General features: G+C 38.4%; 1 protein-coding gene across 3 annotated transcripts in view; it reads right to left on the reverse strand.

Moving 5' to 3' along the window:
• The window catches only part of hmg20a (high mobility group 20A), a 75,349-nt gene that overhangs the window by 21,688 nt on the left and 27,750 nt on the right, over positions 1-25,911 (reverse strand). For 2 of the 3 annotated variants that reach the window (XM_059946660.1, XM_059946661.1), the window contains exons 2-4: positions 8,458-8,553; positions 4,439-4,586; positions 631-843 (exon numbers count right to left, since the gene is read on the reverse strand). In XM_059946660.1, coding sequence (XP_059802643.1) covers positions 631-843; positions 4,439-4,586; positions 8,458-8,549 — 453 coding nt within the window. In that variant the 5' untranslated portion in view covers positions 8,550-8,553. Of the gene's footprint in view, positions 1-630; positions 844-2,890; positions 2,997-4,438; positions 4,587-8,457; positions 8,554-25,911 lie in introns of those variants that run through there. The other variant, XM_059946662.1, reaches the window with a different exon arrangement.

Here is a 25,911-nt window from a genome sequence, read left to right on the forward strand (position 1 = left end):
ATTGCTTTGTCAAGCACCTATGCTCCACCCACAACAAAAAGCAGGATCTCCTGGTGGTCACCCATTTTAATTCCACTTCCCATTTCCATTCTGACATGTCAGTCCATGGCTTCCTCTACTGTCACAATGAGGCCACACCAAGGTTTGAGGAGCAACACTGTTTATTCTACCTAGGTAGCCTCCAACCTGGTAACATGAATATCAATTTCACAAACCTCTGGTAATGCCTCCCTCTGGTGCTCCTCCCCCTTCCTATTCTTCCATGGCCTTCTGTCCTCTCCTATCAGATTCCCCCTTCTCCAGCCCTTTATCTCTTTAACAATCGGCTTCCCAGCTCTTTACTTCACACCAGCCCCTCTCACCCCCTAGCTCCTGGTTTCACCTCTCATCTATTACCTTGTATTTCTTCCTCCCCTCCCCCCACCTTTTTACTCTGACTTCTCATCTTATTCTCCGGTTCCGATGAAGGATCTCGACCCAAAATGTCAACTGTTTACCCTTTTTCATGGAAGCTGCCTAGCCTACTAAGTTCCTCAGCATTTTGTGTGTGTTGCTTGAATTTCTAGCATCTGCAGATTTTCTCTCGTTTCAGCTACATTACATTTAGTTTCTAATCTAATCTTTCAATACCTGTTTATCATCTGCAGGCAGTTTACTCCATTCATTCCCTAACATTCGTGTGATTTCAGAAAATGGAACATCTGGCCGCTGTGCTCGAAGTTGCTCCCGACGGTCATTGAGAAATCTTACATACCCAGTGAGTGGGGCTTTAGGAGCGTTGCTGTCTTTGGTTGCTTTTTTCCTTTTCCTTCCTTTGGGCCAGCCTCCCTTCTTGGAAATTTTCTGTTTAACAAGACAAGGTCAAGGATACACAAGCAGCACTACAGGAACTTCCTACAAGGTATTTCACTTTCTCAGCACCATATACACATTATGCTCATCACTCCCAAGCCATCGGCAAAAACAAAAAAACTAACATTCATCTCAGACCTGGCATATTCTTTACCAGAAAAATCATTCTAAACATTTCCTTGCCCAGCTTCCATTCAAACCAGCAACTTGGGTATTGTCCACTGATTTGTTTAGAAAGCTCAGGATGTAGGTGTTAAAGTTACTTATGCCTATGCCAACTGCCTCTGACGTGATGATGAGCCCGTGAACCACTCCAGTCCAGTGCCAAAGTTGCTTCCACAATGCTGTGAGGTAGGAAAATCCAAAGTTTAGATCATTATGATTTTTCCAAGTCAGAATTGGATTTGATTGGAGGGAAGTTCTGCAAGTGCTAATGTGTTCACATGCCCACTGCTCTTGACTTTCTTGGTGATAAAGGTCACAGGTTCAGCATGTACTGCTGGAGGAAATGCAGTTCATTATGTAGTTCATGCACGCTGCAGCCATGGTGCGTTAGTGAGGAGGATGATGGATGGAATGCCAATCCAGGGAAACATAATTATTACTGCTGGCACAAATGAAGCCAATCTGCTTGTAATACCTTTAATCTCCAAACATCTTTAATCTTTTCAGCCCCTAGTTCTATTGCCTAGTTCTAAGATCTGCTTGTATGCAGTGTACATCATCACCTGGTGAAGACAGTGCCTGATGCAGTACTAAGGCAAAGGACAGAGCATCTTGTAATACAACTCACGATTTGTGTTGAATTACCTAACCACAGCTGGAATTGGCCTTGACTGGGATTAGGCTTAGCTGTGAAATTCAATTACTCCATTATACTAGTTTACAACGGATGACTAACACGACAGGGCATGGGAAGATGTAAAAGAACCTTCAAAAGGCATAAATTACACCTAAAAGTTCTAATAGATTGACAGCATTTTACAAAAATGTGAGTAAGCTTTATAAACATTTATAAATCTAAACCTTGGCCACAATTTAAGAAGATATTCAGATTGTGCAATCCCTATAAGAAGAAAGTTTCTAGTTCTAAATAATTTTTTAACTTGCGACTGATTTACTTTTGCACCTGTCTCTGAGATTTTATTTGAACTTTTCCCAAACGTGGTCTTACTGGTTATTATATTACGCATAATAATGTTGGCAGACAGCAAATATATTACTTTGTCTCTGGACATAAAAGAAAGATAACTAGGGTGAAAATCATGAGGTCATCCTCGTGATTTTAAATACAAAGACCTACACTGTACTAAACAACAAAAGGCTTACAGTGTATAATATTTGAAATGTTCAACATGGTTCTGACGCACAACGAAACTATGTGACTTTTTTTGGTGTGCATTTTTGTGTTAATTGACTTAAAAAACATCTGTGCTGGAGAACGGAGGAATAATCATTTCAGTTACACGGTGTAAATATCAAGTTAGGTAGAGTTAAACACAGTAAGGTGCCCAAGCTCCAATCTTATTGCACCAATGTGTCATAACCTTTTGGCACTTAAAGCGATTTTTAATTAAGTGCCAAATAAAACAGAATTTTGTGCTGTGAGCATGACTGAGAGTCTGCTAACTCATTTCATGTGGGATTCTACAGCCTTGAGGCACAGACTTTCATCCCACCAATCTGGGTTGCACTTCAACACAGGAGTCAATCCCCACGTCATTCTATTATCCAATCCCCAAATAACTTATATGTTAAAGGTGGTACAAGGTCTCCATTCAGTTAAGCCAATGTCAGCTCATTTATTCAAAGAGGAGAGTTGAAGGTAAATAAACTAAGATGCCAGCATGAGAGGTACTAATTCTGCATTGTGAAACTGTGGTGAAGTGAACAGGTCAGATGCAGAATTAGCTTCTCATAGTTTAAAATTAAAAGCAAATCTAACTTGGGAGTTAACATCTTAGTCCAGAACACAGAGTCTGACAGCAGTGAAGTAGCTGAACTCAACCAGGGCTGCATGTGCAGCACCACAACTTACCTCTGGATCACTGGCTTGTCTGGTAACACACAAGATCATCCCAGACATGCCACTATGCCAATCATAACTTCAGCAGAGAATGGTACAGCATCCCACACAAATAGTTCTGTGACACATACAATAGGGTTTTTAAAAAATCACCATTTCCTGTTCAAAACTTTAAAAATGGAAAAATAACTTTTTTTTTCAAAATATTGCATGTGAGTATGAAAAAAATCGGAATCAAATTTACTATCATTGTGATTGTTGGGAAATTTCTTGACTTGCAGCAGTAGTATAATGCAATACATAAAAATACTCCAAGTTACAATAAGAAATATTGAAATATAAATAAGTAGTGTAAAACAAAGAGAGCAAAATAGTGAGCTAGTGTTCATGGACCATTCAATAATCTAATGGGGGATGGAAAGAAGCTGTTCCTAAAAATGTTAGGTGTGTGTCTTTAGGCTCTTGTACCTCCTTCCCTGATGATAGTAATGGCTAGTACTGAGAATATGAATCTTCTCAATTCAACACTGAGAAAATAAACAAGTGGCCCAATAATGGCTTTGATAAAGGGTCTCGCCTTAAAACGTCAACTATTTACTCTTTTCCATAGATGCTGCCCGACCTGCTGAGTTCCTTCAGCATTTTGTGTGTGTGTCCCAAAAGTTTTGATTGGTTAATGCACTAATTGCATTTTATACTGAAACAATGGAAGACTATTTGATTCCTAGCCCATTGAGATACCCAGTCTCAGGTAGAGCAATGAAAGGATGCTACCAATGGCTAGATTATGCATGTATTTCTGCATCTAAAGTACTATGTAGGGAGTTTGCACATACTGACATCAGGTTATAACAGACCTTTGGTGACTTGGCTGAGGTACAAAAGGACACATTACCCTAGAAACAATGATCTAAATAAGAGGTAGAATTTTGTTTCAAAGGGGCCAGGGGTTAGTAGTGAGAGATCTGGAAGGAAAATATAAACCAAGAAAAGGATAAACACAAGAGGTTATGCAGATACGAGAAATCCAGGGTAACACACACAAAATGCTGGAGTTTGCAGCACAAAATATACTCCTCCCCTACCCTAACCTTCTTATTCTGGTTTCTTCCCCCTTCCTCTGCAGACCAGATGAAGGGTCTCAGCCTAAACATCAACTCTGTTCCTTTCCATACATTTTGCCTGACCTGCTAAGTTCTTCTAGCATTGTGCATGTGCAAATTTTAAAAAAGGGTCAAGTTAATAACTTGGATCTGGCACATATAACACTGACTTATAGATTACACCACTGCCGCCCACTCTGCAATGCTCTTTATCCACTCATCCTTGACCTGCCTCTTTCCCACACAAAATTATCTGTATTTTTTTTACTTCCGCTATATGCTCAGCTTTTGAAATCCATGTGGCATAAAATATGGAACTTCAGTAGCCCAAATTAATTGTCAGAGAAGTGTGGGGTTTTGTGCAAAACAAAACAGGATTGCTTGTTCTTGAAGACACAATGCATTAACTGTATGGTTTAACAACCAAGGGATTAACACAGATGGTTTCCCCACTCACCTCCTCCTCACTTCTTTGCTCACTGGTATCTGCTGCCTGAGGGGACTCATTTTGTAGTAGCTGCACCTGAGACAGATCCTCCACAAAATCTGGATTGTTCAGTGACTGAGAGACCCCTGAACTGTACGAGCCCTCTGGGCCTGAAAACCTGCATTCAAAGGAAAGTTTTAAAACTTTTTTCTTAAAGAAGTTGCAGACATACTGATGTCCTACAGCCTGTTTAATTAACTGGCACAGATAAGCTACAGCAAAAATTGCACTAAATATGCATCCTAAGCATTGCTCTTCTTTTCCTATCACAAGCTGTTCCCATCATCATCATCAATGAAAGACAGGAAACCACCATGAAGTCATCCTATAATTAAGTTTCTAATGCTCTCTCTAGGCATAAACCATAACTTGAAGGACAAAATTACTCTACTGATGTTTCCCACAGAGTAAAACAGTAGAAACAATGCATGTACCCATCAATGCCCTTACTACATCCTGGCTGGGAAAATTTCAGATGTTTATTTGTCCATCACTACAAATGAGCACCTCTGTTGTTCTCAAGTTGATCTAGTTTGGCACAATAGCAAAGAAGTCAGTGCATTGCCTTACAGCGCCAGCTTTCACTGACTGGGGTTCAATTCCTACCTCAGTCTGTAAAGAGTGTGTATGTTCTCCGCATGACCTCATGGATTTCTTCTGGGTTGCTCTGGTTTTCTCCCACATTCCAAAGACATATGTCCTATGTTGGCGGCGCAAGTGTGGCCCAGCACAACCCTCAATGATTTGATTTGACGCAAATCACGCAGTTCACTGTATGTTTTGATGTACATGTGACAAATAAAGCTAATCTTTTTTTTGTCTTTAGGGCACAATCAGCAGTTTCTTTTTTTTTACAGAAAATTCACTACGTTTTGTGTCTTTGATACTGATGATTAAATAACCCTGCTAGGAACTGTTTGATTTGATTACTGAATGCATTCCAGGCTGGTGATTTCTCTGATGGCAGAGCACAGTAAAATTGAGAAAAGCTGCCACAAATTAGATGTAGAAGTTCCAAGGACACACTTTCAGAAACATAATAATGCATTTCATAGATTTTGTAAAGATTACTAATTTCCTTTCAATTTACAATAATGCCAGTCACATTTTCAGCTTATGTCTATTTAAACTGTGCAAGCATCCAGCAATGCAATGACAGATTTATTTACTGAAGTTTGGATTTGGCCTGGGAGATGTATTTTCAGCTTTGCAATACAAAAGCACCAAGAGTTACAACTCTATCACTAACGGTGGTACAGATTAAATCAATTCAAAATAGTTGCTAGTAGGCATCACAGCTGTTAGAACATCAAATTATTTGTAATATAAATAAACCTACAGACAGCATTGATTCAAGTCAAACAAAAAACACTTGCCATTTAAGCAATTTCTATTTTAGATCAGACCAACAGCTCTACCACCTATGCCCTACCTTATAGGCTGTAAATGCTCATTTATAAATGCTGGTATTTGGGAATGGGCAAGTAGTGTAAGTTTCAAATAAAATGAAGCAGTCATAATCAAATAAACAGTCATGTTGCCATCAAATATGGAGTAAAAAATATGATAGCAAACCTTCGATACATAGATGTATAAACTAAATATAAAATGTATTTGGTGCAAAATTTTAATAAAAATATTGCATCAGAATGCAAGATGTTCAACACAGATTGAGTAAGAATTGGCTTTCTGAAAGCCCCATGTTTAAATAACCCAGTACTGATGCTCATTTTGGCTCCCTCCATAGAATGAACAACTGAGAAGGGGTTTAGAGACTGTTAAATTATACTGTGCAAGAATCGGTGTTTTAATTCATTTCTTAAGTCTTTGAATATCTGCGAATCCCACTGAGGATGAACTGCACCCCAGGGTATGATAAGGAAAATTTTTTACCAATGTTTCAAATCCAGTAACTTTCAATACGAGTAATGAAAAGCTGTTAAGGTTTTCATTTCACCTGTACTTATGACAATAAACTTGACTTTGTCTATATTCTTTCCTGCGTATATGCAAAAGATAGCAAGCACGAATATGTCACCAAGTCACATCATTTCTGAATTTGACAATGTTAGTTAGGAGGTTGTGGAGTGACTCAAACAGTCCAGAGTTTACTTTCACTCCACTGTCACTTCATAATGAGGAGCTTTTGCCATCTTTACAGCCTCGAAAAAGTATTCAGCCCCCGCAACTATTTTCACATTTTACTGTCTCATTTTCTAAATTTAAAATATATTCAAGGATTTTTGAGATAATCTACAAAACATTGTGCATCATGTCAAATCTAAAACTTCAAAAAAATTCCAAAACCTATCAACAATTTACTAAAAATTAAAAGCCAAAATTGTGAGGCTGAAAAAGCATTCATCCCTGTTGTATTTACTACACTAACTTTCCTCAGGTGCAGAATTGTATATTACCTTACCAATTCACCCAATTTGTTGGTACAGAAAATTGGAAGATCACCTGAACAAACAACCTCTCTCTAAGGTCCAACAGTATGGGAGATTTTCAAAAGACCAAATCAAAATGAAGACAAAACAGCATTTAAGGCAAATCAGGGGAATGATATTACAGAAGTACAAATCTGGGCAAGGGGTACAAGACCATCTCAAAGACACTAAAAGTAATTTGGAGCTCAGTGCAGTCCATCGTGAAAAATTTGGGGGGAAAAAATGAAATCTCAGCCACACTTCTGAGGTCAGGTTGCCCCTCTAAACTTAGGTGCCGAAAAAAATGGCACTTGTAAGAGAGGTTACTGTGATGTCAACAGTCACTGTGAGTGAACTGCAGAAGTCAGTGGCTGCAACTGGAGATGAAGTTCATGGCTCCACAATCTCTAAGAGTTTGCACAAAAAGGGTATTTATAGTGGCAAGAAGAATCCCTAGCTTAAAATAAAATATATCCTTGACTGTATTAAAGACTTTGCAAAGTGTCACTTGGAAGATACTGTAAAGATGTAGAAGATGGTCGTGTGGTCAGATGAGACTAAGGTGGAACTTTTTGCCCTCAACACTAAGTGGCACATGTGGCGTAAATCTAGTATTGTGCATTGGCCAGATAACACCATCCCTACTGTAAAGTACATCATGCTCTGGAGATGCTTTTCAAAAGAAGGAACTGGAAATCTGGTCAGGATTGATGGGAAGATGAATGTTGCTAAATACAGAGAAATCCTGGATAAAAACCTGCTGGCCTCTTCTGGGAAGTTTGTCACTCAGCACACTGCCAAAGCAACTATGAAGTGTCTTCAAATTAAGAAATTTGATACCCATGAGTGACCCGATCTGGACTTAACATGATCGAACATCTCTAGTAAGACCTCAAGAGTGCTGTCCACTGCTGCCCCCCAACAAACCTGGCACAGCTTGAGAAATTTTGCAAGAGGGAATGGACAAATCTTGCTCCATCACATTGTTCAAACCTAATAGAGATTTATCCAAAAAGACTACTGGCTGTAACAGTTGAGAGAGGTGGTTCAACTAAGTACTGAGCAAAGGGGGATAAGTACTTTTGAACTGCTGACATTTCAGTTTTTGTTTTTTTAGTTTTTCATGCTTTTCACTTTTTTGGGCTCCACTGTGAAATATGGAGCAAATGATTCTCAAATAAAAAATATCAGCTAAGTTGATCAAAATCCCTGGCTGTAATACTTATTCACCTGAACAAAGGGTTGGACTGAATACTTGTAAGGCATTGAATTCTTCAACACAAGCTATAGATAACCCTGACTTAAACAGGGTTAGGTACAGTGCTCTGAACTGAAGTTACCATAGATCATGAAAATACCAGTCAGTAAATTAATGGTTAGGATTGTTGCCATCTGTTTGTTGATCTATCCTGAAACAATTGTTACACTGTCACTATCAATGATTAGAAATAAAATCACCGGAACTCCCAACTTATCCAAGTTCTGGCATCCACAACATCTAAATTAAGTATCTTTTCAGCAGTATCGCAATGTCTTTTATTTAAATAGTGAGTAACATACCCAGCATCGACTGTCAGATCTGCACTCTCCTTTGATACATCATCATCAGCAAAAATTGGAGGTAACGCTGTGTTTGATGCAAGTCCATCCATTTCCCTAAGAGAAAAAGATTACGTTTCAGTTACATTCCTGTAGAAGAGGATTTTATTTTGCCCATTAATAATGTTACTGTTGCTCATCAATTAGCTGATTTGGTTAAAATACTAGTTCAAATAAAACTAGTTTGGCCGGCATTTTTGTGCCATTCATTGACAGTAGTCTCCAGGATTAATTACAATTTCATTTCAAGTTTCAGCATATGTCACCACAGTGCAGTCTAACATAAAATAGTCTAATATTTAAAATTGTAAAACATTAAACCAAGTGAGGACCTAATGCTACAAATGTACCAGTGTTCCAGCACCTAATATTCCATCTGGGTAGCTTCCAACCTGATGGCATGAACATTGATTTCTCTTCCAGGAATTTGAAGAGATTTGGCATGTCAACAAATACACTCAAAAACTTCGACAGATGTACTGTGAAGAGCATTCTGACAAGCTGTATCATAGAGAGGGCTACTGCACAGGACTGAAAGAAGCTGCAGAAGGTTGTAAATCTAGTCAGCTCCATCTTAGGTACTTGCCTACAAAGTACCCAGGACATCTTCAGGGAGTGGTGTTTCAGAGAGGCAAAGTCCATTATTAAGGACCTCCAGCACCCAGGGCATGCCCTTTCTCACTGTTACCATCAAGTAGGAGATACAGTACAGAAGCCTGAAGGCACACACTCAGCGATTCAGGAACAGCTTCTTCCCCTCTGCCACCTCTGCCATCCGATTCCTAAATGGACATTGAATCTTTGGACACTACCTCCCTTTTCAAAAAAATATACAGTATTTCTGTTTTTGCACTTTTAAAAATCTATTCAATATAAATCATTGATTTACTTGTTTATTAATTATTTTTATTTATTTTTTCTCTGCTAGATTATGTATTGAATCGAACTGCTGCTGCTAAGTTAACTATTTTCATGTCACATGCCGGTGATAATAAACCTGATACTGATTCTGAGTAATGCTACCCCACCTCACCATTCCCTATTTCCATTTCCCTTTCTCTCCTTATCTGCCCATTACCTTCCTCCAGTGCTCCTCACCCTTCCCTTTCTTTCATGGCCTTCTGCCCTCTCCTATCAGATTTCCCCTTCTCCAACCCTTTATCTTTTCACAGATCAACTTCCCAGCTCTTTACTTCACCCCTCCCCCTTCCTGGTTTCACCTATCATCTTGTATTTCTTCTTCCATTCCCCCACCTTCTTACTCCCACCTCATCTTTTTACTCCAGTACTGATGAAGGGTCTCGGTACAGATGCTGCCTGGCTTACTGAGTTCTTCCAGCATTCTGTGTGTGTTGCTTGGATTTCCAACATCAGCAGATTTTCTATTGTTTGTGAATGTACCAATGTTATTTGGTCAGCTGTAAATTAAAGACTGCCTGTCTGGGATCAAACAGGACAACTGGTCAGGTTATTTGCAGCCAACAGTATAGCAGTGAGAATTTACTATATTTGAAATTGTGATTGACTGGGCTACCCAGAGGCCTCTTGAGGTCACTCATCTGCTGTTCTTTACAGTAGAACTCATTCATATCAAAAACTTAAATTCAGAAGCGTCATGAGGATGATCTCTACGGCTGTAACACACCTCATATATCCTGAATTGGTGGTTCCTTGCTGGGGATGGAGGGTTGAAGTGGTGGAAGGCAGCTTAATAACATCCGCAAGGGAGAAGCACAAAGCAGCAAACCATTACCTTGTCATCCCAAAACCTGTCTAATTGCTCTTACAACCAAAAGTAAAGGGCACATATTATTTTAAGCAATTCCCAGCCAGAATGGAGAATTGATCAAAACTGGCACCCAAACTACTTTAATCAGGATTGAGATTGGTTTTGTACACATAAACATATTCATAAACACCCACACCTTGCAATTTTCTGTAGAATTTATTCTGCTATTATTAAGAGAAGTTGCAGTGGTGGCTGTAGAAATTCTGTCATCCAGACTGCTAGAGAAGCTTTAAGATATTTTGTTTATTTGTGACAGATTAGAGACCCAAAATGATCACATTTACCATCTTGGCTCAAAATTGCCTTTCAGAAAAATACTCACAACAATGTAAACCACCTTATTAATTGCACCCTGGTGATCACCAAGTAATTCTCCAAAACATCGATAACTCCTTGCCTCCACAGATGCTGCTCAACCTGATGAGCTCCTCCAGTAGATTGTTTGTTACTAAATACATCAATATATATGTTTACATTATCCAAATTAAGCTTATAACCTCCAAACCTATAGCATCTACTAGCCAGAAAGATAGCAACAGAGAATGATGACTCAACCATCACCAAGTTCCACTTTGAGTTGTACAATTTGAAAACAGCTAAAACTTGTAAATATGAAATATCATAACTTATACCAAAATGTATATCCCCCCTTGCAATAGGTAGTGAATCTCTGTAATTCATTATTCTCTACATTGGTGGGGGGAGTACAGAAACTAAAACATTGCATGTATTTAAGGAGCAAGTAGATTTTTTTTTTCGAAGGAACAAGAATTTGAGGGTCTCGGGGAGCTGATGCAGTTCAGATAAGGTCAGAGTAGATCAGCCATGATCACACTGAACAGAGGTACAGCCTGCAGGGCCGAACTATACTACTTGTATTTGCATGATTTTTGTAAATATTAAAAACAATTTATTTGTTCTATATTAGATGTTTGAAATTCCAGTGAAATTATGGTGAAGTTTTGCCAACAGGATTTTTTTTAGCTTAATTAGTGACCAGAACAACCAACATGTCAGATACTGTACTAAACAAAGAAGAGGCAGTATCTAAGGATTTGTTAAGAATGGTAGTGCAGCAGTTAGCACATCACTTTATAACATCAGCAACCATTGATCGGGGTTCACTTCTTTCTGCTGCCTATAAGGAGCTTGTTTGTTCTCCCTGTGTCCAGGTGGGTTTCCTCTGAATGCTCTGGTTTCCTCCCACATTCCAAAGGGCTAGTGAGTTGTGGGTATGCTATGTTGGAACTGGGGGTATGGTGACAATTGCAGGCATCCCAGCACAATCCTCACTGACTTGACTTGACACAATACATTTCACTGTATTATTTGATGTATAAAGCTTTTTTTTGATCTTTTAGAATTAAGCAATGCAAGACAGTGGAAAATTAAATTATATTGCATGATGTAGTAGAATGTTATGGATTGGAATCCTTGAAACATAATGGCAGCGGTTGCCAATATTTACTTGCATGGATAGGACAGACCAATAACTAGATAATTAAAAGATTTTTAAAAAAACACTCAAACTGGACAAATTCTCCCTGTGAGTGGGTGTGTTTAAGGCAACAGAATCTGTCAAATTGTGTCAGTTGTCTTCTGGTGTCCTCAACAAGCATAAGGAGTTCTCTTTAAAGTCATGCCTTGCTTGTGTGAGACAGAGATTCAAATTCGTTCAGACTCAGAATTAGACTGTCACATACAGTGCAATGAAATTCCTTATTTGTGTGAAAGTCAAGGAGTAAATAATGGTATCAATAAATAAAATAAATACTGCGACGAGTACAAAACAACAGAATGTTGCAAAGAATGTAGTGAAATATGAAGTAATGCAAAAAGAAATGCTAAAGTGATAATAATGGAACATCCGAGAGAGGTAGAAATAAGATTCTAGGAACCTGTGTTTTTAGGTGAATTGGGAATAAAGGTGCTGCTGTAGTAGAAGTGGAAAAATGATAAGTAGTAGCAAAAAATAAGCATTTGTTAGCATGTGATTCTTTTCATGAAACCAGGAAGAACATTTGTACAAGATAAATCAGTCAAAGAAAAATCAAGAATGCAGTTTATTGTGAACTGCCGATTGCTTATTTGAGGTTCATTCTTTCCACTGGACTCTGTGCGCATAAAGAATTTGAAACAAACAGGTCAAATAGGTCTCTGCTCATTTTTAGATACAACTAGAGATAGCATAGGAGCTTCAAGAGTATGAACTAGGCAAAGTTTGTTACTACCTGCCTACGGCAATGAACAGTTATTTCCAGATTCAAATGCATTGGTGTTGACTCAAATGTTAATCAATCTAATTTCAGGGACATTGGTAGTCAGGATTTTAAACACTGCTCAGTGTAACGGGTTAGAAAGAGCATTATAAACCAGGTGGAAAGTCTCACGCCTGTTGCTATACAGTCACTAAACAGAAAGGTCTGTGAGGATGGAAATTAGGAAATAACATTTGCCCATGGGGATGAATTTCCTTTGAGCATTCAATGTTCAGATGACTAGTGATATCCTCAGCTGCCTTCATGGTGAAACCATTAGCCAGTCAGATTATGAAAGTTCCAATCCAGTTCATCAATTAAGTTCATGGATATGCTACAAATAGGGTCAGTATCTCTGAACTTGAAAGACAGCAAAAATAGACAAACAAAAAACAAATTTTTCTGCTTCAGTTATCGACCCAAAATCTTCCTGGATTGTGAAAGCATTTGGGCAAGTACAATTAGGTTCATTATAGATAAATGGTTTTGACTAAGCAAAGTAGATTTATTGTTACCTGTGAAACTTATCTAGTGAGACAAAATGTCTACAGGGAGGATGTAGAAAACAAATTAATATATGCTGGAACTATGCAGTGCCTTGATGGCAATTCAAAAAGAAACACTCATAACTTCAAGTCAAGTCACTTTTATTGTCATTTCAACCATAACTGGTGGTACAGTGCATAGTAAAAATGAGACAACATTTTTCAGGACCATGGTGTTACATGACACAGTACAAAAAACTAGATTGAACTACATAAAAAAAATCTGATTTAATATCACTGATATTAAAGTGTCAGCAGAATCTTCATTTAGTCTTGCAAATTTTTCTGCCTAACTTTCATTCTCTTTTAATTCCAGAAACTCTTGAAGCCAGTTACAATGTTGAATTTTCTATTTTGCAATAGACCATAACCTTTGTTCGCTCAACTTGTGTTATTTTCTTGCACCTTTGTGTGACATCCTGTAGAATAAGCACAAGTAGGAAGCTGGTATTTGTATTATTTTCGAACATGCATGTTGTGCTTAGGACAAGATCAAATAATCCATTGTAACCAAGTAAAATGCCAGGATAAGCACTTGAATAGGTGGTTGCTCAGACAGTGAGGGACTGAGGTGAACAGCAAAACAATGAGCAGTTGAGGTGAGAGAGAAAGTTCAAAGGAGGTGTTTAGGATATGTGTATTTATTTATTTTACACACATAAACAATGCTCAATGCTTGAAATGTGCTACCAGTGGTAGTGGTGGAGGCAGATATGATAGACATATTTAAGAGGTTCTTAAGAGAGGTAGACAGAAGGGATTAGATGTCATTAGCTAGTTCAGCACATTGTGGGCTAAAGGACCTGTACTGTTCAGTGTTTTGTAATATAGCTGACCTTTGGATGAAGGGAACTTTGATTAACTATTTTTAATAATAACTAACCTGGACAGGTAGTGCATCAAAATTTTCTCAGTCACAAATCAAACTTATAAATTTAATCAGAACATCTAAAGTAAAAACACTAGACATTTATCTTACTCTTCATGGGATGGGATTATCTCTGCAGCATTTATTTACCATCTCCTAAGTACCCTTGAGCGTCTGGTGCTGAGTTGATTTCTTGAACCCAAAGTAACAAAACTGTATTAGTGATAGAAGAGCGAATGCTTTGGCAGTTGATTGCAGAGTAGGACAAACAGAGAGATTCTATGAAAATTCTGATTTGACACTGATTAATAGTGAAAAATAATTAGGTGGTGGCCCATCTTCAGCACCTACTGATTTCAGGGTAGTGATGATGGGGGAATAACACAATAGCTAACAATATTAATGCCACTGAATATCAAGGGGAGCTGGGTTGACATTTTTTCTTTCTTAACAGTCATTATTTGTTTATCAACCAATGACCAGACATTGTCTAGGATAAACTATATTCAGATGAAGACTGGTTCATTTGGAGTTGTTGTTTATAGAATTGCAGTGGAATGAAAAGCATTTGACTAGTTATTAGGTATATGCAGCAGTATCAGGAAATATATTTGGGAAATTCGAAATGTATTTGTTGCATTATATTGTTGGATAGCTGGTAATCATAATAGTACAATGAAGTTTTATTCTGAAGTATTAATGCAGTGGGAATGATAGGCTTCTATTTGTTGACTTCATACATTTAATATTTTCTGGTAGCTAAGTGAATTAACAATGCAGATTAGAAAAATATCTTTTCATTTCCATGACTAGGTGCAAATCTACCTCATAAATGATAAAATTCAATGATTTCCTCTTTAATTCTTAGCCAGTGGAAAAAAATGGCAGAGCATAGTGCACATTAGTCTGTACTGCCTAATGAACCATCATCTCAGATGAACAAAGAAAAAGCCATTGTAACCTCATGGATAAAATGCACAATTGTAAAACCACAAAGCTTTATGCTGGATTTATGCTCTTGGTCATAGTTTGTTTTACAAGAATAAATAGCTGGAAAAAATAAATAATTCCTACTTCCCAGGACCTATGTTACATGTTTGTTGTCCCAATCTGTGCCTCCTGAGGATCTCCTTTGGATGGATGTGGCATCCCAGCTAACTACGTGATACACAAGCCAGTGCAGTACAATATGGAGAGAAAGTTGTTGCCCATTTAGCAGGCTCCCCTCCCTCCATGCAGGTGATGAATCCAAAGGAATAGCAGAGATTGATACAGTTTGGCACCAGCAGCATTGCAGGTGTTACCAGCTATCTTTGAATTCAACAAAGGACTGCCTCAAGAACCCCAGCTCCAGATTTTTACTTGGTGTTTACTCCTGAAGCCTTCCCCATAAGTGGGTATAACCACAAGGCAGTGAAAGTTTGAGATCAGAGTTTTCCTTCTCCTAGATGAATGGTCAACCACAGCTGATGAGCCCCATCTGCCTGAAGTGACTGGTTTTAAGCTGTCAGTAACCTGCCTTTGTCTTTTCCCATCAGTAGAAATGATTCCGCATGGTTTAGTAGCTAAGTCACAAGTGAAGGCCGGGAGCTGAACTTGGTTGTCAGAGGCTATTTGAGACACACACTATTTGGAGCATTTAATAAGTAGTGGGAGCTTATCCCCACTACTACACCACTCCCCCACCCACCTATAACAAAAGGATTTGAGTATAGGAGCAGGGAGGTTCTACTGCAGTTGTACAAGGCCTTGGTGAGACCACACCTAGAATATTGTGTGCAATTTTGGTCCCCTAATCTGAGGAAAGACATTCTTGCCATAGAGGGAATAGAGAGAAGGTTCAGCAGATTGATTCCTGGGATGGCAGGACTTTCATATGAAGAAAGACTGGATCGACTGGGCTTATACTCACTGGAATTTAGAAGATTGAGGCAGGATCTTATTGAAATGTATAAAATTCTAAAGGGATTGGACAGGCTAGATGCAGGAAGATTGTTTCCAATGTTGGGGAAGTCCAGAATGAGGGGTCACAGTTTGAGGATAAAGAGGGTGCCTTTTAGGACCGAGATGAGGAAAAACTTCTTCACACAGAGAGTGGTGACTCTGTGGAATTCTCTGCCACAGGAAACAGTTGAGGCCAGTTCATTGGCTATGTTTAAGAGGAAGTTAGATATGGCCCTTGTGGCTAAAGGGATCAGGGGGTATGGAGAGAAAGCAGGAACAGGGTTCTGAGTTGGATGATCAGCCATGATCGTACTGAATAGTGGTGCAGGCTCAAAGGGCTGAATGGCCTACTCCTGCACCTATTTTCTATGTTTCTATAACAACCTTAAGGAACCACTCCTGGGTGTGCTTCCAGAATAATAAACAACCAATTACTAAAACCCATGTGAATGCTGCATTACTGAGGCAGAGAACATTAAAAACATAATTATGTAAATAGTAGAATGGATTCAGTGACTTGTAAATAGTACATCAAAAACATACATTAAATGAGACAGATAATTAGACATGGAACAGACAGGTGAGTAGGATTGGTAGACTTTCATAAGCCTTTTTTATTATGGAATAAATGCAGAACAGAACATTTTCCCATTTTTTTTGTTGGTCAGTTCCCATACAGTAACATGTGGCTGACCAACATCACTAAAGCAAACAGATAGTTGAGACCATGATGAAATGCTGGAAAAGTTTTTTCTGGATAGAGAACTCAGTTAAACCTTATTCTTCCTTTAATGCATTTACACAAAGTTAACATTTTCTTAGATCACATCACAACTCATTCCCCTCATTTGTCCTTTTTTTGTGGCTGGCAGCACTGCAATTCCTGAAGTTGTCTCATCAGAATTAAAAAGTAGGGAGAAAGTGTTATAAGACCATAAGACATAGGAGCAGAATTAAGCCATTCAGCTCATTAAGTCTGCTCCAGCTTTTCATCATAGCTGATCTCAGATCCCGTTCAACTCCATACATTCTGCCCTCTTACCATATCCCTTGATGTCCCAACCAACCGGGAATCTATCAACTTCCATATTAAATATATCCACAGCCTTGGCCTCCACTGCAGTCTATTGCAGAGCATTCCACAAATTCACCATTCTTTAGTTAAAAAAAAAGGTCGCCCCTCAATTTTGAAGCTGTGTCCTCTAGTTCTGGATATTCACACCAGCGGAAACATCTTTTCCACATCCAACTTATCTAGTCCTTTCAACATTCAGTACGTTTCAATGAGATCCCCCCCACCCACCACATTTTTCTAAATTCTACTGAATACAGGCCCACAGCTGCCAAACGTTCCTCATATGTTAACCCCTTCATTTCTGGAATCATCCTTGTGAACCTCCTCTAGACTCTCAACAATAACAATACATCCTGAGATAAAGGGCCCAAAATTATTGACGTTACTCCAAGTGTGGCCTGACTCATGTCTTATAAAGCCTCAGCGTTATCTCCTTGTTTTTATATTCTGTTATCCTTGAAATAAATGTCAACATTACATTTGCCTTCATTACTACAAACTCAACCTGTGAATTAACTTTCTGGGAGCCTTGCACAAAGACTCCCAAAGTCCCTTTGCACCTCTGATGTTTGAATTTTCTCCGGATTTAAACAAAAGTCTGCACTGTATGCATTACCATACATTTCCCAGCACCTGTATTCCATATGTTGCTCTTTTTGCCTATTCTTTCAATTCGTCCAAGTCCTGCTACAATTGTATTGCTTCCTCAGCACTACCTACCCCTACACCTGTCTTCGTATCATCTGCAAATGTTGCCACAAAGCTATCAATTTCACTATCTAAATCATTGACAAACAATGTGAAAAGTAGCAGTCCCAATACAGACCCTTGAGGAACACCACTAGTCACTGGCAACCAATCAGAAAAGGTCCCTATTATTCCCACTCGCTGCCTGTCAGCCATTCCTCTATCCAAGCCAGTATCTCTCCTATAACACCATAGGAGTTTATCTTGATAACGTGCCTCATGTGAGGCACGTTATCAAATGCCTTCTGAAACTCTAAGTAAATGACATCTGCTACTACTCCTTTGTCTACCCTACTTGTTACTTGCTCAAAGAATTCTAACAGATTTGGCAGGCAAGATTTCCCTTCACAGAAACCATGCTGACTTTGACTTACTTCATCATTAGTCTCCAAGTACCCCGAAACCCCGTCCTCAATAATGGATTCTAACACTTTTCCAACCACTGAGGTTAGGCTAACTGGTCTATAATTTCCTCTCTTTTGCCTTCCTTGAGATTTGCAATCTTCCAGTCCTCCGGGAACATGCCAGAATCAAGTGATTCTTGAAAAATTGTGACCAATGCATTCATTATCTCTTTAGCAACCTCTTTCAGGGCTCCGCGATGTAGTTCATCTGGCCCAGGTGACTTATCCACCTTAAGACCTTTGAGTTTGCCTAGCACTTTACCCTTTTCAATAGCATCTTCTGCTCCCTGATGCTTGCGGACCTCTGGCATATAGCTAGTGTCTTCCACGGTAAAGACCAAAGCAAAGTACCCATAAAGTTCTTCTGCTATTTCTTTGTCCCCCATTACTACCGTTAGCTTTATTTTCCAGAGGTCTAATATCAAATCTCCCTTTTATTCTTTATATAACTATTGTTTTGTTTGATTGCAACGTGTCTGTAACTCTTTTCTCCAAGAACTTACTTCGTCTTTCTTTTATTTAAATAAACTTAAGTAATATTCCCATGAGAATGGCTGGCAGGCAACTTATTTTCTCAGACCTCAGGCTCTCATCTTGAATTAGATAACATTCAGAACCAGACTATACAGATCTTAGCTGAACAAATGGGCAACATAATTATCCCCAATACAACAAAAATAGAAGGGAGAAGCAAGCAAGAGCTTTTGTGCCCAATTGCAAAATAGATGGTAGCATTTACTTGCCCCACAGATTACTCTTAACTCTCTCTAGGCCCTCACAAGCAAAACATGAGGATGCCAGCATTTATTAAAACAGATCTCAAATGAACTTTCAGGAGAAGAGAATAGAGATCAAAAATAGTATAACCATTTTGATATTTATCCACACTGATGCAAAACTTGCTGTGTGCTGACAGAAGACAAATTATCACAACCAGGGTAAGAACTGGCAAATGGCTTTCTAGAACTGAAGGCTGGATTCACAGAATTTCTATCCTAAAATGGCAGGCCATTAACAGGGGCTAAAGGAAGAACCTTTGCAAAGGAAAATGGAAATATTTCACAGTGGGAGTCTGTTTGAAGCTGAGAATCAGTGAATCACTAGCATACATTGGCATGAGATTCAGCTAAATAGCCATATTTAGTTAAAAAAACAATGCTGACTCTATCTTTTGGGTATGGCTTTATTAAGTTATTTTTCCATTTGGCAAGACATTTAATTCTTTCCATTCCTATTTTCAGTAGAATTTGTTCTTTTAAATAAATTATTAGTATGAACAGATAATGAAGGAATTGTAAATACAAGAGATTTTGCCGATGCTGGAAATCCAGAGTAACACAGATAAAATGCTGGGGTACTTAGCAGTGTACATGAAGAGGAATAAACAGTCTACGTTTAAGACTTGAGACCCTTCCTCAGAATAAAAATTACTCCAGAAGGAATGGCTTTCCATTGAGACAACAACGGAGGCAAGGACTTGAGTTATTTGATGGGTCCCAATTTCAAATACATTTCTACACAAATCTTCATGAACATGACAGTTAGCAGGGAACTGATAACTATTTGAAAGGAAATGACTGGTAATTCCAGCTTAACAGTTCTAGTAATTGACAACAGCGTACAGTCCTGGGTCATATTTCATAGTACATGGACTGGTAGAAGTTTAAAGTCTCCTTGAAACTGAATTAAATTGCATTTATAGAAAAGGAATTAGTAACTCCAACTTGATAATGCTGTCCACTAGAAAACTTGTGCTTCCATGAAATGCAGATGTTTCACCAGCTGAGGTTTTCGCTACTCTGGAGAATACACTCAAATCACTTTGCATGTTTCAGAGGCAGCAGTAGATGCTCTCAGGTTCCAGAATAGAAAAAAAATGTCGCGAGTGCACTGAAATGGGATCTATTTACTATGTTACAATATGGCAAGCTATTCTTGGGCAGGAGCCAACTGTACACTGATGTTCAATATCATGTGGGATATAGGGATAAACCACAGGAACACAAGTTCAGAGCATCACTAAAAGAAGTTTTATGTTAAGAAACATGACTGACTACGGGGGGGGGGGGGGGGGGGGGGGGGGTGAGTACAAATGCATGAATATCAGGGTGTATAGTAACCAAAGGAACATTCCCATTTTGATACTCTTTTTTCTGAGTCATGAATGAAAAGGGAAAACTGGATAAAGTTTCAACGGACTGTCACTGCAAACAAATCTATCTCCTCAAAGAAAAGAGAAAGTTCGACTTCTGTTCTTGTGCTAATTATAGAAATACTACAAATAATCTTTGCACATATTTATTCATTATAGTTGGATGTTGTTGGTAGGGGATAGGGGTGATGTTGGATGTTGGGGAGATGCAGGCAAGGTGCCTTCTTAAATCATTGCACTTCAACTGGTGAAGCTGTGTGCCAATCTTTAAGAGAAATAAAATCAAACAGGCTTTTCTTCTTCTGACCTCCAGAGAGGAATGTAGCTTAAATGCACCTGTGAATGACCGCACATTAAAGCAGTCAAACCACACAAAGAATGGCCACTTAAACACTGGGGGGTGTGGTGCAGAAGGCGTGACCCTAAGGATACAGAATAGTAAGGAAATGTAATAATTCAAGACTACAGCAGTAAACATCTGATCATGGTTTGTAAGTTTTCTGACCCTATACTGCCTCAGATGCATAATGAAACATCAATTATATCCTTTTTAGTCCATAATTGAAAAGGGTTGTGACAGGAACCAACATTTTCTTACAATGTCGTCATAAGTTTCACAATTGGCTGAAATGTTTGAATAGCTTATACTGAAACTGGTCAAAAGCACGAGGTATCTCATTCCAAAAGAATGCCACAGAGAGACTAAACAGGACAAAAGATTTTACTGCACAAATAGTTTCTGTTAAGCAGCAACACAGAATGAGCAGATCCTGCTTGCTCACATCACAGGAATGCACTGCAGGACTATTTACGGCTGTTAAATATTTACCAGTGGACTCCTAGCAGCAGTGAACAGGTGCTCTGTGCTAGGAATTCATATCAAGTATTTCACACACATCACACGGAGGAGACAGTGGCAAGGAAGAGACGGCCCATACTTTGAGACGGGTGAAACTTGGCCGCATCTCAAAGATCTAACTACATGTAAGCAAGGTGAAGCAATAGCTTTTATTGTGACTTTCCACAACCGATTAAATTCAGACATCTGCTATGATCGTCAACATCCAGAATAATTAGAAAGGTGACAAATATGCAGAAAATAAGTTACAAAGTTGTTTGCTTCATACATCTCATTAACAAAATATTTTCCCAAATTAAGAGCCGTAATATCAACATGATACATGTATCACCCCCACTTGTCTGGCAACCTTAAGGTGAACATTAGTTTTGAACAATCTTTTACAGATGGGGTAAGTATCTGTAATCCAAACCAGTCATCCACTGCAGAAAACAGATGAAGGTCAACAATACCCTTGCCAGCAAAGCCAACAGGACCCAAAAGCTTCCAAAGAAAATAGGAATAGTGATAATGTGAATTTTGGTGTTTGGGAATAATGAATAAGAAATGCAAATACAGCACTAAAACATAGTACCCCCAAAGGATATGTAATGACATGGGAACATCACCTGAATAAATTAACATTGTTCAGTCTCCTGAGATGCATCATTACTCTGAAGGTTGTATCATTTATATGCATAAACTTACAGGTGCCTTTGAGGATTGGTCTCCCTGTATTTCCTGCTGCAAATACTTTATTTCATTTTGCAGGCAGGTGAGATCACAGCAGAAAACAAAACAGAGAAAGCTCCAACATCTACACTTCAAACTGAAACATTATTTTACTAGACAATTTCAAATATAAAACAGGAATTGATTTCCAAGTATAGAGAAGACTGCACAACGTTATAGCATGGAATCAGGCCAATGACATATTTTCACTAGAAGGTTTGATAACAAATTAAATATATTGACAATCAGAATCTATGTTTAGTTATGGCACAATCATTAAGATTTTGTTTGTATTTATTTTTGAGATCAAGACATTGCTGACTTTGAACTACAGGTGGTATGGTTGTGTAGTGGTTTGCATAATGCTTTATAACAACAGCAATCTGTGCTCAATTCCCACCTCTGTGTGCAAAGAATTTGCATGGTATCCTCATGATTGTGTAGATTTCTTCTGGGTACTCTGGTTTCCTCCCATATTCCAAAAATGTACAGATTAGTGTTACTAAGTTGTAGGCATGCTATGTTGGCACTGGACCATGGTGACAGTTGCAGACTGCCACCTCCCCACCGCACCCCCCCCAAACACATCCTCAGACTGGGATTGTCATCGACATAAAGGACACATTTCACTGTATGTTTTGACTTTCAATGTGCATGTGACATATAAAGCTAATTTTTAGATCTTTACCTTTAATTATCTTATCAGAATAGAGTCATTTCAACCTAAATTCACAAAAACTTTCATTTACCTATTTCACAAGATTTTAAAAAGCCAACTACTTTAGTTGGTCTGGTGTCACATAAAGACTAGACTGGTCAGGGCTGATTTCTTCCACTGAACAATATTTGTGAACAAGCTGGGTATCATGATACTGTAGTAGTTAAGTAGCTGTCATTACCAATGTTATTTTTTTACAACTCCAAATTATTAACTGAACAAAAACTCCACACCTGTTCTGGTAAGATTTGGATTTAGGTCTTTGAATCGAATCTAGACTGCTAGATGACTAGTCTGATATCTCAATCACTGTGCCAATCAAGTACTTCATTGAAAGGCTGGAATACCAGAGTAAAGCATTCATACAATAGTTCTCTTGTTTCTTGAATTCAAGTACTAAAGTACTTATTAACTAATCTCCAATGCTTATTTACCTGATGAATTTGGAACTCGACGACAATCATGCATCACTACATGTCAGACAAATCATTTGAGGCAACAAAAAATCTAAAAGCTTCAATTGATACTCAAGGGCTATCATATTTACAGCAGCTAGCCCCACGTTCATAGGAATGTCAGGGCCTGCAAAGCCTAACACACAGCTGGACCTTTTCCATAATAGACACAATGTTGAAACACTAATGATTTTGTTTGCAGCCTACTGAGGGATGAACATTTAAGTCACTGATGCTTCCAAGGCAAAGTCACCAAATGGCATATAGGGATTGAATATTGAAATTCCAAATCTGTACAATGAAGAGTAGGGAATCTTCTCAGATTAAAATTGCCTTTTATTTTCCACTAACAGATCATGTATCAAAAGGTACATTTATTCCACAATTAACAGACACTATTTGATTAATGTGAGCCAGAAAATGACCACCACCAGGCAATTTGTCAGCAGAGCCAAAACAAATCAGTTACTCAATTTACTCCTGAAATTGTGCACTTAAAGTAGGCATTAAGTAGAAAGTATTCAGGAACTCAGGTCTGGACACCATAGACAGGCAAATGTCTGCAGAACTATTATCTACTGTCAATCCTTCCAAAGACCCAGGGAATTGAAAAGAAAAACAGAAATACAACATGTTGCCGCTTTGATGACAGAAACTGTAATTATATTTTCAATTTACATTGAATAACACTCAATTGTAAGGACACCCATCAATCACATGGCACAACATGAAAGTAGAAGAAATATTTCTCCTTCAGAGAGACTGATCTTATGAAATATTAATCATTTAATGCATTCTAATGCTTGCAGCAACAGTTTTGAGGGACCCAGCAGAATTAGACAGAATGCGTACAGAATCTCAGTTTTAAAACAATACCTTTTTGAAATAACAAAAGGAAAAATACTGTTACTTCTAAATATTTTAAGGTATTGGTAATCAGATACAAGTACTGTAAGGACAAAGAATGGTTTAAAGTTTGCGGGGTAATTTTAACCTCTAAGCAAATCACTTGAATTGCTGGTAAGGTTATATAAAAACTGAAAGCACTGTAAATTCTCGGGTCAGAAAACATCTGTGAAGAAATATTAATCTAATCTTCTAGTCCATGACCTTTTCATCAGAATTGGATAAACTTTTCTTCCTCAACAGAATCTGCCTGACCTGCTGAATATTTTCAACACTTCCTCACTGAGAATAATAATTGGGCAAAGTTTTGAACCTGTTCCAGTCCCAAAAGCTTCCAGCAAGGCAAAATAATTTTGAAGCTTTTCCAGTGACTAGGAACATTTACATTTTGTATATTTGCAAAATAAGTTGTGATATTTTTCATTCAGGTTGCCAGTTGAGTACATAAGGCGTCGATGCATAGCAGCTTGGTGTTTTGAGCAGTGGCCAATCAACAGCTGGAAGCAATCGGCAAGAACAAATAAAAATAAGGTAGGGATAAGTGGAGCGGCCATAGTTGGAGCAGACAGTGTTAGAATGGTTATTTGAGGCTTTCGCTCTTTGAGGCTTCAGCAAGGAGACGCTTGTGTGAGAGAAGACAATTAACTGTAGGAAGGTTTTCCCCCCAATTTATTTATTGTTTCCTCCTTTATTTTTGCAGAGTTATATCAGTAGGGATGCCAGGCAGGAAAGTTGAATGCTCATCTTGCATGATGAATTAAGGCAGGCAACCTCCAGTGTCCCTGACGACTTTACCTGAAGTGCATCCAACTGCAGTTTCTAACACTCTGTGTAAGGGAGCTGGAGCTGGAACTAGGTGGGACAGAGTTTGTCAAATGCATTCAGGGAAGTTTCCTTAATCAGAACAGAGAAATCCCAATGTGAGAGTGTGTAATACTTGATCTCCTGTTAAGGAATAAGACAGGTAGTGAATAAGGTAGTGAACAGAAGATTGTGTAGGGGAACATTTTGCATTAATGAACACAATGTCATTAGTTTTAAATATGGAAAAGGCTAAGTCTCGTCAGTGGGTTGAGATTCAAAATCGGAGAAAGGCCAATTTTGATGGTATCAGAACAGATTTGGTATGCGTGGAATGGGACAGGCTGTTTTCTGGCAAAGGCGTACTTGGTAAGTGGGAGGCCTTCAAAAGTAACATTTTGAGAGCACAAAGCTTGTGTGGACCTGTCAGAATAAAAGGTAAAGATAACAGATTTACGGAACCTTGGTTTTCAAGCGATATGAGGCCCTAGTTAAGAAAAAAGGAGGGGCAGAGCAGGTATGGGCAGATAGTAAGAAATGAGGTACTTGTGGAGTCTAAGAAATGTAAGAGAACACTTAAGGAGGAAATGAAGAAGGCTAAAAGAAGATATGAGGTTGCCCTAGTAGATAAGGTAAAGGAGAATCCCAAGGGGTTCTGCAGCTATGTTAAGAGTAAAAGGATTACAAGGGATAAAACTGGTCCTCTAGAAGATCAGAATGGTAACACTGGAAAACAAAGATTTTACTTCCTCAGTACTTTTGGGTATATATGATTTTGGGCTGCTGATCATGAAAATCACCATGAATTTCCCTATCATGCACCATTTTTTTTGAAATTGCCTATATTTGCTCATCCAAAATTCAAGTCAGAATAACTGTTGCCAAGATTAAGGAAGGTATTTTTGTTGGTCCACAAATCAAACAGGTCATCAATGACAGGCAATTTGAAAAACTTCTAAAGGGACCGGAGAAAATCACATGGAAGGCATTTAAGCAATTTGCTGAAAATTTTCTTGGCAATTACAGAGTACCAAACTATGTGCAGCTGGTTGACAGCACACTTCAAGTATACAAAACAATGAAGTTCAACCTATCACTAAAGATTCACTTTCTGCTTTCCATTTAGACTTCTTCCCTAAAAATCTTGATGCTGTCAGTGATGAACATGGTGAAAGGTTTTACT

Source organism: Hypanus sabinus, chromosome 21, assembly GCF_030144855.1.
Source record: "Hypanus sabinus isolate sHypSab1 chromosome 21, sHypSab1.hap1, whole genome shotgun sequence".
NCBI lineage: Eukaryota > Metazoa > Chordata > Chondrichthyes > Myliobatiformes > Dasyatidae > Hypanus > Hypanus sabinus.